Source organism: Hyperolius riggenbachi, chromosome 9 (genome assembly GCF_040937935.1).
Source record: "Hyperolius riggenbachi isolate aHypRig1 chromosome 9, aHypRig1.pri, whole genome shotgun sequence".
Classification (NCBI taxonomy): Eukaryota; Metazoa; Chordata; class Amphibia; order Anura; family Hyperoliidae; genus Hyperolius; species Hyperolius riggenbachi.
In genome coordinates this window covers 30,159,884-30,178,176 of record NC_090654.1, presented here as the reverse complement: position 1 = coordinate 30,178,176, position 18,293 = coordinate 30,159,884, and the positions used below count along the sequence as shown (strand labels likewise).

Genomic DNA, 18,293 nt, shown 5'->3' with positions numbered 1-18,293 from the left:
GGGGTACAGTACTGTATTAGCTAGGCCTATTTTTAACATCGAGTCTCAAGCAACCAGAAAGCATACTTATCCAGCAACAGCCAATCCCCAACAATTGTCGGATAATTGAAAGCCTACTGTGTTTTGGTTTCATTTCGGTACCTCTTTCGATATTTTCATGTCCTAATAGTCTAAAGCTACGTACACACATGCGACAACGATCGTCCGTTGTGAACGACGAACAAACTTTTAATTGAGGAAAGAACGACCTAAGTAAAGTTAATTTTTTGAAAAGTGTGTAACGATCTGATCGTTAGAACGAACGTTACATCACGTAAAGCAACTATTGCGCTTGCGCATAAAAATGAAAAGTTCCATGGAGAAATAGCAAAATGCGCATTTCAAGCCTAGTACGAACGACCGTTTCCAACGATGTACTACTTTTGCAAACGATTGTCGTTGGGAAAAATCCGCCAAGCTAGATCATTCGTTTTTTAACGATCTAGTTCGTCCGTCGTTAGACTTAATGGCCGTTGGCTGCTTTTTAAAAAAACGATTGTCGTTTGAAACTATCAGGGAACGATCGTTTCAAAGGACTATAGTCGCATGTGTGTACGCACCTTTAGCTTCTTTCTGTGATCAAAGAGGTTTTGGCTCCTCCTCTTTGCTTTTTGTTAATATTTTGAGTTCCTCTTGGAGTTCTCGATGGTGGGAAATTGAATCTGCGTTTCTCCTCTATACTTGTAGCTTCAGCAATGCAAGAGCCGGAGATCTGCTACATCTTGGATGCCATACTCTTTGTCTATGGAATTGTACTCACCGCTCTCTACTGCCACCTGAAGGTGAGGATATTACTCCACATCGAAAGGCAAATGGCATCGTTTGTGAGCATTTGGTGCTGTTAGCAGAACTGTAGTGAAAATTACATAATTAATAAAATTGCTTATTTTTACAATATTCATTTATAAATTATTTAGTCAAGATATTAGCCCTCCCTCCTGGTAATGGATATTAGCCCATACACCCTCCAAGTATTTGATATTAGCCCTCCCTCCAGGTAATTGATATTAGCCCACCCACCAGGTAATTGATTTTAGATTGACTTAGATTCTTAGATTTATTGACTTAGATTAATTGACATAGTCATGTCACTGACTGTCCTCTGCGGAGCTCACAATCCAATCCTACCACAGTCCTAGTCTAATGTCCTACCATATTATTATTATGTATTTATATATCACTGACATCTTCTGCAGCACCTTACAGAGTACATAGTCATGTCACTGACTGTCCTCAGAGGAGCTCGCAATCTAATCCATGTCATTTGTATGGTAACTAGGACATTACTTTATATTAAAGGGGGACTCTATGCAAAATTTTACTGGGTAGCAGTGTTTCTTAATTACAATGCTGCTAAGTTCATGTACATTTGGCCCTATCCATGATACATCATGACCACGCCCACCTCCCGATGCATGGTCATGCTCTTTTTTTCACCACAATCATGGGATGTGTGGGCCCAGGTTGAAATTTCTCTGGTGGGCCCCCGGGGTCCCAGTCCGACCCTGCATACTGCTAAGGGTTAATTAAGTATTCTCAGTGTGTTATTATGGTTAGTCGTGCGCTGAATCGCACGTGGTGGCAAGCATTTGAAATTGTTTGTGGTGAATTCTTTGGAGTCAGAACGCTCCTCTCAGCTAGTCAGTTCATAGATTGTGAATCCACATTGGGCATCTATGCACAAAGTGACAGCAAGACCGAGTTTCTGACTCTGAGCGATTAACCCAATCACGGTTCGGCGCTTGCGGTCCTTGACAGCGAACGTTCCATAGGATTAGCATTGCAGTGCTGTAAGCTGCGTTATATAACGCAGCTCCGCAACGTCTCACTGTGAATGTAGCCTCAAGCTTTCAGCTGGGTGCGCACATAACATAATAGGAAAGGGCACCTTTTATGCACTGTGCGGTTTTTTGTGTGTGTGTGCGTTTTTAGTGCATTTTTGGTGCGTTTGTGGTTTTTTCCACATATGCGGGTTTCAAGTGTTTTGTGTGCGTTTTACGCATTTCCATATACAAAAAGCATGGGTTTTGTGTGCGTTTTCAATGCGTTTTTACACTGCGTTTTATGCAAATCACTTGGAAGACAACAGGAAGTGGAAATAATCACAAAACTTTTTAAACGCATATACAAACGCATACAAAACGCAATACATTGCATTCCCATTGGCTTCATTATGTACGTTTTTAATGCATTTTTGCATATAATGCAACAAAACCAGGGTTTTTAAAAACGCACGCATAAAATTCTATATGCGTTTTTTTTTTCATGCGGCCCATATACTTCCATTAGCAACAAAAACGCAGCGTTTTCCGCAACACTAGCGTTTCTACTAAGTGTGCACCTAGCCTTTCTTCAGTGTAAAAAAAGTTTATATACTGTATATGGTTGCCAGGTAAGGTTATGTTTTTATGAATATATTTCATATACAGCTTAAAAGCCACTAGAGGGCGATGGTACTTCTGTGTCAGCTGTCCACTAGAAAAAACACAGATGATGTTAGGATGTTGGTGTTCCCCAACCTGAAGTTATTTTTATTTGTTTTTAGATAAAAACCACCAGGGAGAAGAAGAAGAAGAATGATCCTGGATCCGCACTGTACGAGGTAACAGCTCCCCAAATTCTCATTTAATGGTAGCTGTATCAGTAGCAGAAATGGGGAGGGGTGAAGGAAAAGGTGGGGGGGGGGCTGTTAATTGCACCAATCAGGATGGGAGAAAATATTCAGAATAGGAGGACTGTGAAGCGCAACAAATGCTTTTCTTTTTCTGTATACGTGGTTTAATTGCTGTAAAAAGGCAAATTCTTTATTTCAGCTCTAAACATGACCGCTATCTATCAACGTCAAACCTTTCTTTGGTTTACTCCTATATTTTTATAAGGTATATCTAAAAAACTGCATAACCTGTAACCTGGTAATGTGCTGCATGTTACATCTGCGATCGGCTATCTGCCTGGTCACATGCTGCATGTTACATCTGCGATCGGCTATCTGCCTGGTCACATGCTGCATGTTACATCTGTGATCGACCCGCAGCCTGGTCACCTGCTGCATGTTACATCTGTGATCAGCTCTCTGCCTGCCCACATGTTGCATGCTACATCTGTGATCGGCTATCTGCCTGGTCACACGCTGCATGTTACATCTGTGATCGACCCGCAGCCTGGTCACACACTGCATGTTACATCTGTGATCGGCTCTCTGCCTGCCCACATGCTACATCTGTGATCGGGTATCTGCCTGGTCACACTCTGCATGATACATCTGTGATCAACCCACAGCCTGGTCACACGCTGCATGTTACATCGGTGACCGGCCCTCAGCATGCTCACACGCTGCATGCTACATCTGGGATCAGCCTCTGCCTGGTCATCACTGCATGCTACATCTGGGATCGGCCTCTGCCTGGTCATCACTACATGCAACATCTGTGATCAGCCTTCTGCCTGGTTATCACTGCATGCTACATCTGGGATCGGCCTCTGCCTGGTCATCACTACATGCTACATCTGTGATTGGCCTCTGCCTGGTCATTGCTGCATGCTAGATCTGTGATCGGCCTCTGCCTGGTCATCACTGCATGCTACATCTGGGATCGGTTCTCTCCCTAGTCAACGCTGCGTGCTACATCTGTGATTGGCCTTCTGCCTGGTCATACGCTGCATGCTACATCTGTGATCAGCCTCTGCCTGATCATCACTGCATGCTACATCTGGGATCGACCTCTGCCTGGTCATTGCTGCATGCTAGATCTGTGCTGTACTGTATATTACATTTGTGATTAGTTCTCTGCCTCAGAAAAAATAATGTCTGGTTCATTTTTTCAGCACCTCAAAAACCCAGATAAACAGATCTACAGCGAAATTGGGAAAAACGAGGGAGCCGTTGACATGAAGGTGAGGACTCCGCACAAGGCCAAATTAAAAAATTACCTGTGTGTTCAAAACATATCATGGGGCCGGTTTCACTGCTTACATTTTACTGAGCTGCATTAGATTTCTGAAATGGAAAGTTTTTGCGATGTTAAAATGTAGTAAAACATGAAAAATTGGCAACAAGTCATAAATGACAAAAAATTAAGAAAAGAAATTTGAACTGATATAGCCTTGTGGGAAGTTCCACCAGCCACACTCCACTTAAAGAGAACCTGAACTGAAAATAAAAAGTCAAAATAACCATACACAGGTCATACTTGCCTCCTGTATAGTCTACTCCTCAGGGCTCGTTTCCACTATCGCGAATCTGCATGCGTCCAACGCATGCAGATCCGCACATGTAATGCAAGTGGATGGGCCTGTTTCCACTGTAGCGTTGTTGAGGTGCGTTTTTTTCAGCGTGAAAAAAACGCACAAAAGAGCCAACGATTTCGCCTGCGTCGGGAATCCGTGCGAATCGCCGCTAATGTATTTAATAGTAAAAACGCATGCGTTTGTTACATGCGTTTTTACCCGCGATTTCGTGTGCGATTTCGCACCTTTTTCAATTTTATTTAGCCCTGGCAGTGTCATGGTTAATTTCGCATGGCACCCTGCCATGCGAAATCGCAGGCGAAATCGCGGGTAAAAACGCATGTGGAAACGCATCCGCATGCGTTTTTACAAGCGTCGGAATGCGGCCGAAATCGCGTCGCAACAGTGGAAACAAGCCCTCAATCTCTTTCTCCTCTTCTGTGTCCCATTTGTCCACTGTGATCAATGGAATTCTCTGTCCTCCATATTAAAAATGGCCATTACCCCATAACAGCTTCCTGGTCAGCACACTGTTAAACTGTAATATCACCCACTTGAGCCATTGGGAAACATGGACATTACCTTGCACATTCAGTTGTAACTGACAGCAACTGGTATATTTTACTTCTGAAAAATATTGTCAGAACTGGAAGGGATCATTGTAAGAAGAAAATGGTGAGCTTCTGAGAGGATCTGACGGTGAGGTTAGTTTGTAATATTCATTTGCAACTATTTCATGTGTTTATTTTAAATAATTTTACTCGCTACAGGTTCTCTTTAAAGAGGTAAACCTTATCAAAAGATAGCTGTAGAGGGAAAACATAAATCGATACATTGCTAAGTGAGACGATAGATCAAGAAATGATTGATATTCACCATGTAATTTCGTACTGTTTGCTTGGCAGTTGGAAACGGCTATTATTTCCTATAATGAATGACGGTAAACTGTCAGGCCTTGGTCCTGACATCACACTGTGGGAGGGGTTTTACCACAATATCAGCCGTACAGACCCCCCCCCCCCCCCCCCCCCCCTGATGATCTATTGGAGAAAAGGCAAAGATTTCCCATGGGAAAAGGAGTATCAGCTACTGACTGGGATGAAGTTCAGTCCAGCATTAGACTATAACTGTCTGCAGGAGAGTAACTTAACTGCCCTGGGCCCCCCTGCAAAATCTGGCAATCCGGGCCCCTCCCACCATGTAACTATGTTTACGATGCCCCCCTCTTTCAATATGTGTGCATTCCCCCCCTCCCCCCCTTCCTCACAGATCTTGCAGAGTAGTGTGGCAGCAGCCAATCACTTAGTGGCTCCTGACAGTGCGTACTGATAGGTGATTGGCTGTATGGCTGTTAGTGCTAGCTACACTGAAGAGGAGGTGAAGAGGACCTGTCCCACCCACTGTCTACAAATGGAAATGGGAAGATCATTTGTTTAATAATACATATTATATATCACAGCAATGTTGTAACTGAATGCAGAAAGTCTGTTAACTGACCACTATTGCGAAATTTATAAAGAATAAAAACTAAAAATGATTTATACTGAATAGAAAGCTAGTAGAAGGGATAGTAAAGGGTTAAGAATGTTAAAAATAAATCATACTGCTGTTACATTCATGACAGCCTGCATGTCAGGGGATCTTACAGACAATTATACAGCGGGCTGCTAGCTGTCCAATGGCGTTTCAGCTAGTAGCAAAACTGTCCCCTGATTTTAGCCACTGTGCTATACAAAGAGAAGCATCAGCTATTCTGCTATGTGCAGAGGCTGTCTTCTGCTGTGCCTGTGTAAACAGGGAGGGGTCCTTGATCTACAAAGTATCTGCCTGGCTAAAATCAGGGAACAGTTTTACTACTAGCTGAAATTGGACAGCTAGCAGCTCGCTGTATAACCATCGGTAAGACCCCCTCACATGCAGGATGACATGAATGCGTACAGCAGTGTGATTTATTATCTAATTAATTCTTAACCATTTAGTATCTCTTTTACTAGCTTTCTCTTCAGTATAAATCATTTTTAGTTGTATTTTTTATAAATTTCGCAATAGTGGTCCATTAATGACTGAAGACCAAGGAATTCCCCCACACTACCCCCTCAAGCTGATTGCCCAGACTTTCTTACATTAGAAGATGAGAGAAAAACATATATCTTACTGGGAGAAGAGGAATCCACAGTGACAATCGCTGCACACTGTCACAGCATGCCTCAGACTGAGAGGAGCATAACGGAACTGTAAACCTAAAAATGTCCACAGACTGCCTAGCCATTGTCCCCCTACCCCACCCCCTTCATGTCCCCCTTTTCCCCCTTGCTTTGGCAATACTTGTATGAATCTTGGTCATGCCAATAAAGCTATCTTTGATTTGAACAAATGCTCACTCACTCCCAGACAGCGCTCTGCCATTTATATAGGTCTGCAGACTGCCAGACAGCCAATAAGATCTGCAAATAACTCACACCTATGTCTGCAATACCAAATCAAGCAGGAGCTGTGCAGTTCATGCATAGACAGGTGAGAGGGTCCGGTCGCACATAGTCGTAGACTATGTGACCAGCAGGGGGCACCTTGTGCAGGTATTCCTCTCATACCACCCTCCCTAACTTATCTGCATAGTAGGACCTGCAAACAAAAGTTTAAAAACACACACCGCTGGTGTACATGGGTTTTTATGCCAAGGTGTAAAAAAATATCACCTAGGAGAAAACTCAGGTGAAGTGAATTGCATATGGGCCCCAGTGTGTAATACAATTTTTTTCATTTTTTCCATTAGATAATTTAATTTCATTATTCTGTTAGATGGAATATACATTTTTTTCCAACATGTCTTATCGGATTTTTATCGAAAAAAACCAATAGATAATTGTTAGTTTTTTCTTGATCGAAAAAAAAGATTATTTTCACCATTTTGGTCGAATAAACGGGAAAATCAAACGTTTTTATTGTACCGTGTATGGGCACCGTATTAGTTTAAAACAAAACAACAACTTTGCAACAGTACGAATGTAAATATATGAGGCCGCTTTGCAGAGGGTGCTCTGAGGGCGCCTGTGCTGACTGATAACATCTGAGGTAGCTGAGGAGAAGCATTGTACTGCACAGGCCACACAGCGGGAGGAAGTGGTGACAGGAGCGCTGGACATGAAATGGTACTAACACACCTCTTCTGCTTTCATTCTCACGCCATCACCATATATATGCTCTGTGTGGGGCGTATATACAATCTGCACAGAGTTCTCCCCGTGTCTGCGTTGGGTTTCCTCCGGACACTCCAGTTTTCTCCCACATCTCAAAAACATACAGATAAGTTAATTGGCTTCCCCCTATATTAACCCTAGACCAGGGGCGTCTCTAGCCATTTTGTCACTCCAGGCGAGAAATCCTGTGGCACCCCCCCCCCCCCCCCCCCCCCCCGTGATTGCCCCCAGTCCCATACCCCGCACCCCTCATGGTGAACACCACTCCTGTGGTGAAGCCCACCCCCAAGACCCCCGAAAATCATAATGCAGCAGCGTTTCACCAGAAAATGTACTTATTGCGGCATGGGTTCACCAGAAAATAGTTGTTATGCAGCAGAGCGTTTCACCATAAAATATACTTATTGCGGCATGCACTCACACACACCACACACAGTATACACACACACACACACTATACACACACACACACAGTGTACACACACACACACACACACACAGTACACACACTGCACACAACATACACACTATACACAGTACACACACACACACTAGACATGCACAGCACAGTACACACACTATACACACACACACACACAGTACACACACTGCACACAACATACACACACACACACAGTACACACACTGCACACAACATACACACTATACACAGTACACACACACACACACTTTAGACACGCACAGCACAGTACACACACACACACACACACACACACACACACACACACACACACAGTACACACACTGCACACAACATACACACACACACACAGTACACACACACACACACACACACACACACACACACACACACACACACACACACACACACACACACACACACACACACACACACACACACACACACACACACACAGAGCACACACACACACAGAGCACACTATACACAGCACACAGTAGACATACACTATACACATACAGAGATAGGAGGAGTGGAGTGAGACTGAGAATAGCCTGAGATGGAGCAGTTTATCTGTATTGCAGTCCCACATTACACAGAGACTAGTTGCTGGTAATAGGACTGCTGTCCCTGCCAATCTCTTACACAAGTCAGCAAGCAGCCCTCCTGGAGTCTAGGGACTGTCAAAACTTTTCAACCTGTTTAAGACCTTATCTGCACATGCAGTCATTATAACAATGGAGAGAGATCAGACAGATTTTTTCCCACTGACCCTCCAGACGAGTTCTACATCATGCTGTGTATATTTACCAGCTAGCCTGCCCTCTAATTGCACTTTTATCAGCTAGCCTAGTATTTTACATTGCCTTACATCAACAAACCTGAATACAGCAGACACAGGACCAACCCTAAATCATTGAATGAAAGGCGGCCTGGGGGGAAGTCAATGCCTGGCTGCTACACAGTCTCTACATCCACGCAGTTAGCAGTAGCAGAGAGAGAGGGACTGAATTCTCAGGAGTTGGACTCAGGAGCTGATGATGCTGTACTCCTCGGATCCCTGACTAGGATGAGTGCCTTCTCTCACTGACTCATTCATTACTGTGGTTCTTTGAATCATTGAGCTGAAGTCCAGTCAGCCCCGCTGCTGCTGTGTAAACTGACACCTGAGTCAGCTGAGAGGCATTTCTTCTCTCACTACTCAGTGCAGAAGCGCCCTTGCCTCTTCCTGTCGCCTTAGGCGAAAATTTATAGCTGCCTAATGGCTCGTTCGCCTCTGCCCTAGACTACGATACTTACACTACATGATACAGACATTGACATAGGACTATGGTAGGGATTAGATTGTGAGCACCTCTGAGGGACAGTTACAGTAAGTACAGCAGTCCTCGGTATCTGGCACTGGTGGGGATCGCCTAATGCCTGATACAAAATCTTGCCGGTTGCTTGAGCAACCGACCGAAATAGCACAAATTTCCCGCTAAAACACTCCAGCGGTGTCTAGCAGTCTCCCTGCGGGCTCAGAACGGCTTTCTGGCTTCCCCGTGCACAGAAGCTGGAGTGTCAGCTGACCCGCATCATGTCATGTGACACGACAACTCCTGTAACAGGTGCCGGTGTAATGTCTGATTGCGCTGCCCGGAAGCTCCCTTCCACACTGAGTAGCACGCATGCTCAGCGTGAAGTTAGTTATGCTGCTGATGGTAAAATAATAAATATCTCCGCTTCCACACATCATACACTCCTCAAATTTTCAGGGTAGGGAGAGGATCACCCGAACGACCTCTATGCCAAATTGCAGCCCCCGAGCCCTGCTGGTTCAGGAGATAGATTACAGAAACCTATCTCGGGAACCAGTGGGGCTCGGGGGCTGCAATTTGGGATAGAGGTAGTTCGGGGGGTCCCCTCCCTACCCTGGACCCAGCCTGACAGAGACAGGAGGGCGGGGCCAGGGAGCCGGCAGGCGGCTGAGTGTGCGCCGGTTGCGCGTGAGCAATAACATGCGGCGGGTGGCGGCGAGAAACAGACCCTAGATACAGCTGCTCTGTGAGGGCCTCAGAGGTTGTCTAAGAGAATATTGGGAGCAACAACACCGTGAAGACCAAAGAACACACAAAACAGGTCAGGGCGGCTCTGTGCGGCGATTGGCCGGGCGAGACCACGTGATGCCGCATGCGTCCCAAGAGTACGCATCACGGCATCATGGACGCCAGAGTGAGCTGCACAACGCGGCTCACTCTGACGTCCACAGCAGAGAGCACCAGGCGTTGCGTTAGGGGCACGTTATGCCACCATAACGGCCCCTAAAACGCAACGTCCTGGTGTGAAACCAGCCTTAGTCAGCGTTTGCCCATTGTAAAACTTTTAAATCCCTGATTTACATTCTGACATTTATTACATGGTGACATTTTACTGCTGGATGGTGATGTAGCTGCTGCTTGCTTTTTTGGCAGTTGGAAACCGCTGTAAACAGCTATTTCCCACAATGCAGCAAGGTTCACAGACAGGAAACTGCCAGGACCATGGTCCTCACAGTCTCCTGTGGGAGGGGTTTCACCACAATATCAGACATACAGACCCAGCCGATGATCAGTTTGTGAAAAGGAACAGATTTCTCATGGGAAAGGGGGTATCAGCTACTGATTGGGATGAAGTTCAATTCTTGGTCACGGTTTCTCTTTAACCTATTTTGGTTCCTAGACGTAGAAACTACGTCCAGGAACCATGCGCGCTACCGCGGCCGATCGCGCGCGTGCACGCGAGCTCCCAGCCCGCGGTTCGTTAGCTAGGCAATCAGTGAATCGGCTATGGTGCCCGATCACTGATTCCTCTCCCCCGCTGAAAAAGCGACAGCTTCTCTCGGAAGCTGCACCTTTCCTGGCTGTTACCTCCCCCGTGCGTCGCTCTAAGCGTATGTTACGCTTAGAGGGACGTCATGTAAACAAACTCATGGCCGCCATCTTGTGGCCAAAAAGTAATACTACAACTAAAAGTAAAAAAAAAAAAAAATTAAAACACATTTACATTATAAACTGTAAAGAAACGCGGAAAAGCCGCCGCTTCTACTCAGAGCAAGGCGGCTGTTTCCGCGGATGGCATGGCGGATTCTGTACCTTGCTATTTTCTGATACCCTGTTGCCAAACTCTGCTAGTACCTGAACTATGTATTTGCCTTCTGACTCTGTACCTCGCTACCTCTGATACCCGTTGCCGAACCCTGCCTGTCTATTGGATTACGAATCTGTCTCCTGAATCTGTACCTTATCTGTCTGTGTGTTAACGACCTCGAGAACTGGCCTTACTGTTAGAGGCAGTTCCCAGATCTGTTAGTGACACCCCCTCATTGGTGTCACTCACGCTCTGTCCTTCCTACTCTTAGCCTAGCTCCTCCCCCGGGAGAGTCTAGGCCATAGGAAGGAACTTACTTCTGGGCAGTACTCCTTACTGCTCCTGCACCCCCTCCTGAGGTGCCGTTCTTGAAGTATATTGTTACACCAAACACTCTTACTACTCAGGTGTCCAGAGGTTAGTAGATATATCTGATTATCGGTGATACTGCAGATCATCTATAATCGGGTATATTCTGCATTCTCGGTGATACTGCAGATCACCGGTAATCAGACCCTCTCTGTGTTACACCGATCGTTACATAAACATATTGTTTACATCCCACCCTCCCAAAACTACCCAAATAAAATGTTTAATATAAAAAAAACAAAACCGTTACAATAAAAAAACAAACAAACATGTAAATATTTACCTAAGGGTCTAAACTTTTTAAATATCAAGGTAAAGATGATATATTTCTATATTTTTTTTTATTTTAAACTTGTAAATAGTGATAGATGCAAAACGGAAAAAATCCACCTTTATTTCCAAATAAAATATTGTCGCCATACATTGTGATAGGGACATAATTTTAACGGTGTAATAACCGGGACATATGGGCAAATACAATACATGAGTTTTAATTATGGAGGCATGTATTATATTAAAACTATAATGGCTGAAAACTGAGAAATAATGATTTTTTCAGTTTTTTTCTTATTCTTCCTGTTAAAATGCATTTACAGTAAAGTGGCTCTTAGCAAAATGTACCCCCCAAAGAAAGCCTAATTGGTGGCGGAAAAAACAAGATATAGATCAGTTCATTGTGATAAGTAGTGATAAAGTTATAGGCTAATGAATGGGAGGTGAACATTTCTCAAGTGAAAACGACGGAACACAAATGGGTTAAGGAGCACTGGCCCTTTAGTAGTCAGATATAATAAATATTTTCATGCTGGGGGTTCTTTTTATCTATAATATATTCCTCCTCTTCCATTTATTTCCCTGCCTAACTGCTTATCTGAAACATGATCCCCTGCTCACTTGTGTTTACAAGCAAGGCTGAGGTGACTCAGCGATTGGAGGAGAAAATAAAAAAAGTAAAGGGCAGAAATGACATCAGGATTTAGCCTAATTGTGGGCAAAATACATGGCACCCACCAGGAACAGAATTCTCTTCATTTACTATATATTATTCACTGAAATCAAAACATGGACAGTACAATACATGTGTTATGTAAGTAGATCAAGTAGTTATCTACTTGTGTTCTTTTTCCCCCTGGCATAGTATGGCTAATACTACTGCTCTATGTATTTTCTTAGGAGGAGGGGGTGGTGTGGGATGTGTTTATGGGTGATGAGAGTGATGAATGCGTGTACTCAATCCTATTTATATTATATTTTAAATGATCATTAATTGAAGGATTAGGATCTGAATTAAGTGACATGAAATGTTGCTATTTGCTTGACGAATAATATAAGGAATTGACATAGCCACACTCTGGCACCCTTTGAACTATGACCTATAACCCGATTAAGAGGAAGGAAGGAATGATTGATGAACATTATAAAAGAAGGATGGACAATGCTAGCCTCAGACGACCTAGAGTAAACCCTCCTGAAGAAGGCCAACGCTAATTGGCAGAAACGCGTAGAGGTTTCATTATCCTTTGGCTCAGATCGTGGACAATAGGCGAGCCGCGGTAGCGCGCAGCGGCCGCCTGTAAGCAGAGGTTCAACGGATCTTTAGCGGTGACGTCACCCACAATAGCCAAAACATAGACTGCAGCCAGCCAGAAGGAAGTGCGACGAGCGGACCCGTGAGTTTAACACACGGAAGTGACGTATGCGCACTTCAACTATACGGCGTGGAGAGCAGCGAGGAGACGGCTCACCATTAGACGGACCCTGGGTTTGCGGTGGTGAGACCCACAAGAAGGAGAGCATCTTGGAGCATAGCAGACCCATCCTTCGATATAGCAGACCTACTGCGGAATTGTAAGTGGAAACTTTTTATCTCAATTGGAGAGAAACCATGACTTTATAGCCTTTGGAAACAGATGCTTGCTGAAAACGGGACAGGTTCCCTATGAGGATTTCTGGAGATCCAGTATTTTTCAATTCCCCTTTTATATTTACATTTTTACACCATCCTTAATACGTACTTGCTCTTCCCCCTTTTTTGCACGAACTGATGAGTAAGGTTGAGGTAGAAGGGCCCTTCTATTTTTGAATGTGCATGAATGAATGGGCTTGGATGACCTGGGTTTTAACATAAGGTTGTTTGAGTATTTTATTGATCTTTTTTTCTGTGGATTTTAATATAAGGAACGGAGAATAAGAAGAAATTGAGTTACATACTTGAAGCGCGTGTTAGATCTAATATATTACTCTGACTTATTACTGCGAGGGTTTTAGGGGTCCCTCAACTAACAACGCAGCTCATTTTTAAGAAACTCCAGCGCTGGGTAGTACATATATATATATATATATATATATATATATATATATATATATATATATATATATATATATATATATATATATATAGTGTCTTCAAAGGCAAAAGCAAAGTTGTAAAAATATCACCAAGGAGAAAACTTAGGAGAAAAACTGAATTGCATATGGCACAGTCTGTCTAGCTATTTCCTATCTATCTATCTATCTATCTATCTATCTATCTATCTATCTATCTATCTATCTGTCTGTCTGTCTGTCTGTCTGTCTGTCTGTCTGTCTGTCTGTCTGTCTGTCTATCATAGCTGTCTGTCTTAATTTGATTTCTCTTTTAATTCTTTCTTCATTTTATTTTCAGACAGGAGAAGGTGTATACACTGTGAGTATAATTTCCTGTAACATATAATGTATACCTGGAGAGCAGTGATGTCATTCCTGTAAAATATAACATATCTGGAGAGCTGTGATATCACTCTTGTAAAACCTATCCAGGTGGTGATGATGTCATTTCTATAAAAAAAGAAAAGAAAAAAAAAAGGTACTTTTCCTTTAGCCGGGCGCATCCACTAGGTGGCGTTAATTACTATTTCCCCTTCCGGCAGCCATGGATAGTAGGGAAAGATGTAATTCTGGTGGAGTTTTATCGCCACCTAGTGGATGCGCCCGGCTAATGGAAAAGTGCCCAAAAAAATATCTGGAAAAATTTGACAGGAGAAATATCTTGCTCCTGTAAAATAAAATGTTTATCCAGAGAGCAGCTATGTGATTATTTGTAAAAAAAAAAAAAACTTAAACAACAACTGAAGCGAAAGGGATATGGAGGCTGCCATATTTATTTCCTGTTAAACAATACCAGTTGCCTGGCTGTCCTGCTGATATATTTGCTGCAGTAGTGTCTGAAATAGCACCAGGAACAAGCATGCATCTAATCTTGTCAGAGCTGACAATAATGTCAGAAACACCTGATCTGCTGCATGCTTGTTCAGGGTTTGTGGTTAAAAGTACTAGAGACAAGGTACTAGAGGCAAAGCATCAGCAGAACAGCCAGGCAACTGGTATTGCTTAAAAGGAAATAAATATGTCAGCCTCCATATCCCATATCCCTTTCGCTTCAGTTGCGCTTTAAAGGAGACAGGAGGCAAAGCTGAGAAAGAAAAGTTTTACTCACCGGATGCATCTTCCAGCCCCTAGAACTGTATCAGGTCCCACGCCGTAGCTCCGCTCCAGCCCCCGCTGTCCCCTTCGTATGATCGCCACCTGAGGCTGGGTCTCAGGCTTCTGCGCATGCGCGCCTCTCATGAATGAGCTTCTGTGGCTGGGAGAGCTCTGTGCTTGCTCAGTTCACAATGACTTGAGCACCCGCGCATGTGCAGAACACCACGACTCAGCCGCAGGTCACAATCTTACAGAGGAAACAGTGGCGGCCTGGAGCAGGGCAGAACTTCAGCGTGGGACCTGATAGACTTCTATGGGGCTGGAAGACGTCTCAGGTGAGTGGAACTTTTCTTTTTTTTGCCTCAGGAATCCTTTAAGTTAAGACTAGTGATTATCACAATCAGCTATTTTTCGCAACTAAGCCTATACGTAATTACGTTTTGTAAATTCAATTGATTTTGTATAATCATTTGTAATTTCGCGTAATTTTTACTTAATTTTGTGCTGAATTTAGTGGTGAATAGCAAGGCTCCAATACAAGCTGTTTTCACCAAAATTTGCATCATATGTTAAAGCGGATCCGAGATAAAAAATTAACTATAACAAGTAACTTGTCTATATCTTATCTAAAGTTTAGATAGTTTACACAGCATATCCGGCTGCAAGCAGCTTCAAACTTTTATGAATATTTATTCCTGTGATACAATGAGGGCAGCCATGTTCTGTTTGTCACATTGTCACAGGCTGAGGGCTGGAGATGCTATCAGCTTGCCTGCGTGTAAATTCAGTCCCCTCTCCTCCTCCCTCCTCCCCTCTGCCTCTGAAATCAATGGCCAGTAACCTCCTCCTCCTGCCCAGACTGAGCTCCCATAAGCCCTTGCTACTTGGGTCTGAGAGTGCCAAGGCTCTCTGGAGAAGCTGTGGGCGAGGCTTGTTCAGTTTATAGGGAATTAGAGTATTAAAACAAAACAAAAAAGTATTTGGCTTGAGGAATGCCCTATAAACTATATGAAAGGAACACAATTATGGAATCAGTAAAAGTTTATCTCGGTTCCACTTATAAGTCAAAAAAATGTTCTTTCAAAAAGACCTTGTTGTTTTTAAGGAAAATCGATACTAAAAATGCAAAGAAAAATGTTTTTTAAACTCAGAAAAACGACAAGTGTAAAACCATTTTTCCTTTGCATTTTTGAAATAGATTTTCTCAAAAACGAAATTACGAATGATTACAATTACAGATAAAATTAATTAAGATTTTCCCAAAATTTCACATTATGATTTAGCATCGTAATTGCGAAATTTGCACTCATCACTAGTTTAGACATGATTGCTTTGTGTCTCCTGCTGATTACAGCTGCGGATCACGAGAAGATATATTGGTGTTTATCAGATTGTTTTTCTGTATGTTCCAGGGACTCGGACAAACAGACAAAGCAACTTACGAGACTCTGCACAGAGGAGAGAAGATTAACTGAAGAGACGGATATACTCAGATCACTCAGGCCTCCATACATCAGGCGATGATGGGCAGATTCGACCTTGAGACAGATCTCTCTCTGATCCAACCTGATCAGAGTGAGATCTGTTGACTTTCCATACACTGCAGACTGATTCCCACTAGATTTCAGCATGAAATCTATCAGGAATTGCCCTAGCAACAACGCCTCGGCCGCCTGTCTCCCCCAGTGCCTGCAGCGCCATTGGGGGGACATTTTACACTTTGGGGACAGTGGCCGGTCTGTTGCGTAAGTTGGTCATCGCAAATTCGCAATATCGAACGCCATTACCCCTGTGCACCAGTTCGAGCACTTTTTACCGAGATTTTTCAGCATGTCTGATCAGTGCATTCGACTGATTTTGCCATGAAATCGATCGAATCATCAATCTGGCTGACATGTTGCATTACCAATTTTCATCCGAATTGAAAAAATCGGATAGTCGATCGCTAGATGTATGGCCATCTTTATCCAATCCTCCTTGTACATAGCAAACATGGGGGTCCCCGATACCCCTTCTAGTGCTTTTATATACAAAGTGGTTTTGGGGTTTTGTTTTGTTTTGTTTTTATACACCTGTATAGGAATGCTCAGTGAGCAAATAATTCTGACGCCTATGTTTTGGTCAGTTTATGCAACTTGAAAATGGACGTGTCAAATGCAACCTTTGTGACATTTTGATTGGTCCATTTTTGAACTAAATACATTAGCATAGGGTAACCATAAAACTTGCATCAGCTCAGAATTGTTTGCATCTAATTTCAAGTTGATGCAGGATTATGCAAATTTTGAATGCAAATTTGTGCAGCTTGAAAAATGGACCAATTGAATTTTACCTCAGCAGGATTTGAGTAGTTCATTTTCAATTTACAGAAATCTGCATACATAACTTGCATAATGTTGAATCAACTCGAAATTATTTGCATCTCATTGACCATCCCTACTATCAACTGGGCAAAAGGACAGGGCCAGGGCACACCAAAAAGCACTAGCGTAAAAGCAAACGCTAAGCGCTTTTTGAAGTTATTTTTTTGAAGGCGATTCTAGGCAAGTGCCTAGCGATTTTTTTAAGCATTCCTAGCAATTTTTGGAGCATTTTGGTGTAGTGTTTTTTATATTTTGTTACAGTACAGCTGTAACTGAACAGCTACTATAAAAAAAATGCTTGGAAAACCGCTCTGATCTAGCATTTTTCAGAGAAGTTTTCCACTTTCCTATACTTAAATAGACTCTGAAGCGAGAATAAATCTCGCTTCAGAGCTCATAGTTAGCAGGAGCATGTGTGCCCCTGCTAAAATGCCGCTATCCCGCGGCTAAACGGGGGTCCCTTCACCCCCAAATTCCCCCCCCCCCCGCAAGACTTGGTCGCTCCTGGAGGCAGGGCTAACGGCTGCAGCCCTGCCTCCAGTCGCGTCTATCGGCGGCGCATCGCCGCCTCTCCCCCACCCCTCTCAGTGAAGGAATATTGAGAGGGGCGGGGGTGAGGTGGAGATACGCGCTGACAGACGCGCGTGGGGCAGGGCTGCGGCGGTTAGCCCTGCCCCAACCAGGAAGCGCTCCCCCGCTGCACCGAGGGGATTTAGGGGTGAAGGGACCCCCGTTAAGCCGCGGGATAGCGGCGTTTTAGCAGGGGCACACATGCCCCTGCTATCTATGAGGTCTGAAGCGAGATTTATTCTCGCTTCAGACTCTCTTTAACATTGAGGCAGAATCACCTCAGAAATCAGCAAAAATGCTGCAGGACCCGAGTTTGCATTTGGGGAAAAAACGAACCGCTTTGGTGTGCTCCATCCCATTCACATTCACTAGCCAAGCGGTTTCCCCCCCCCCCCCCCCGCAAGCGTTTAAAAAAAAACCCCAGAACCGCTCTTGGTCTGTACCAGCCCTAATATCTATAACTGGCATACTTACCCAAGCGGGTCTCCCTAGATGGAAATGACTTCTGTGGATATT

General features: G+C 43.8%; 1 protein-coding gene across 2 annotated transcripts in view; it reads left to right on the top strand.

Annotated features, from left to right (window-relative positions):
- FCER1G (Fc epsilon receptor Ig) overlaps positions 1-17,643 on the top strand; it is a 37,819-nt gene extending 20,176 nt beyond the window's left edge. For both annotated transcript variants that reach the window (XM_068252314.1, XM_068252313.1), the window contains exons 2-6: positions 727-821; positions 2,585-2,641; positions 3,865-3,933; positions 14,048-14,068; positions 16,257-17,643. In XM_068252314.1, coding sequence (XP_068108415.1) covers positions 735-821; positions 2,585-2,641; positions 3,865-3,933; positions 14,048-14,068; positions 16,257-16,319 — 297 coding nt within the window. In that variant the 5' untranslated portion in view covers positions 727-734 and the 3' untranslated portion in view covers positions 16,320-17,643. The remainder of the gene's footprint in view (positions 1-726; positions 822-2,584; positions 2,642-3,864; positions 3,934-14,047; positions 14,069-16,256) is intronic.
- The last annotated feature ends 650 nt before the right edge of the window (positions 17,644-18,293 follow it).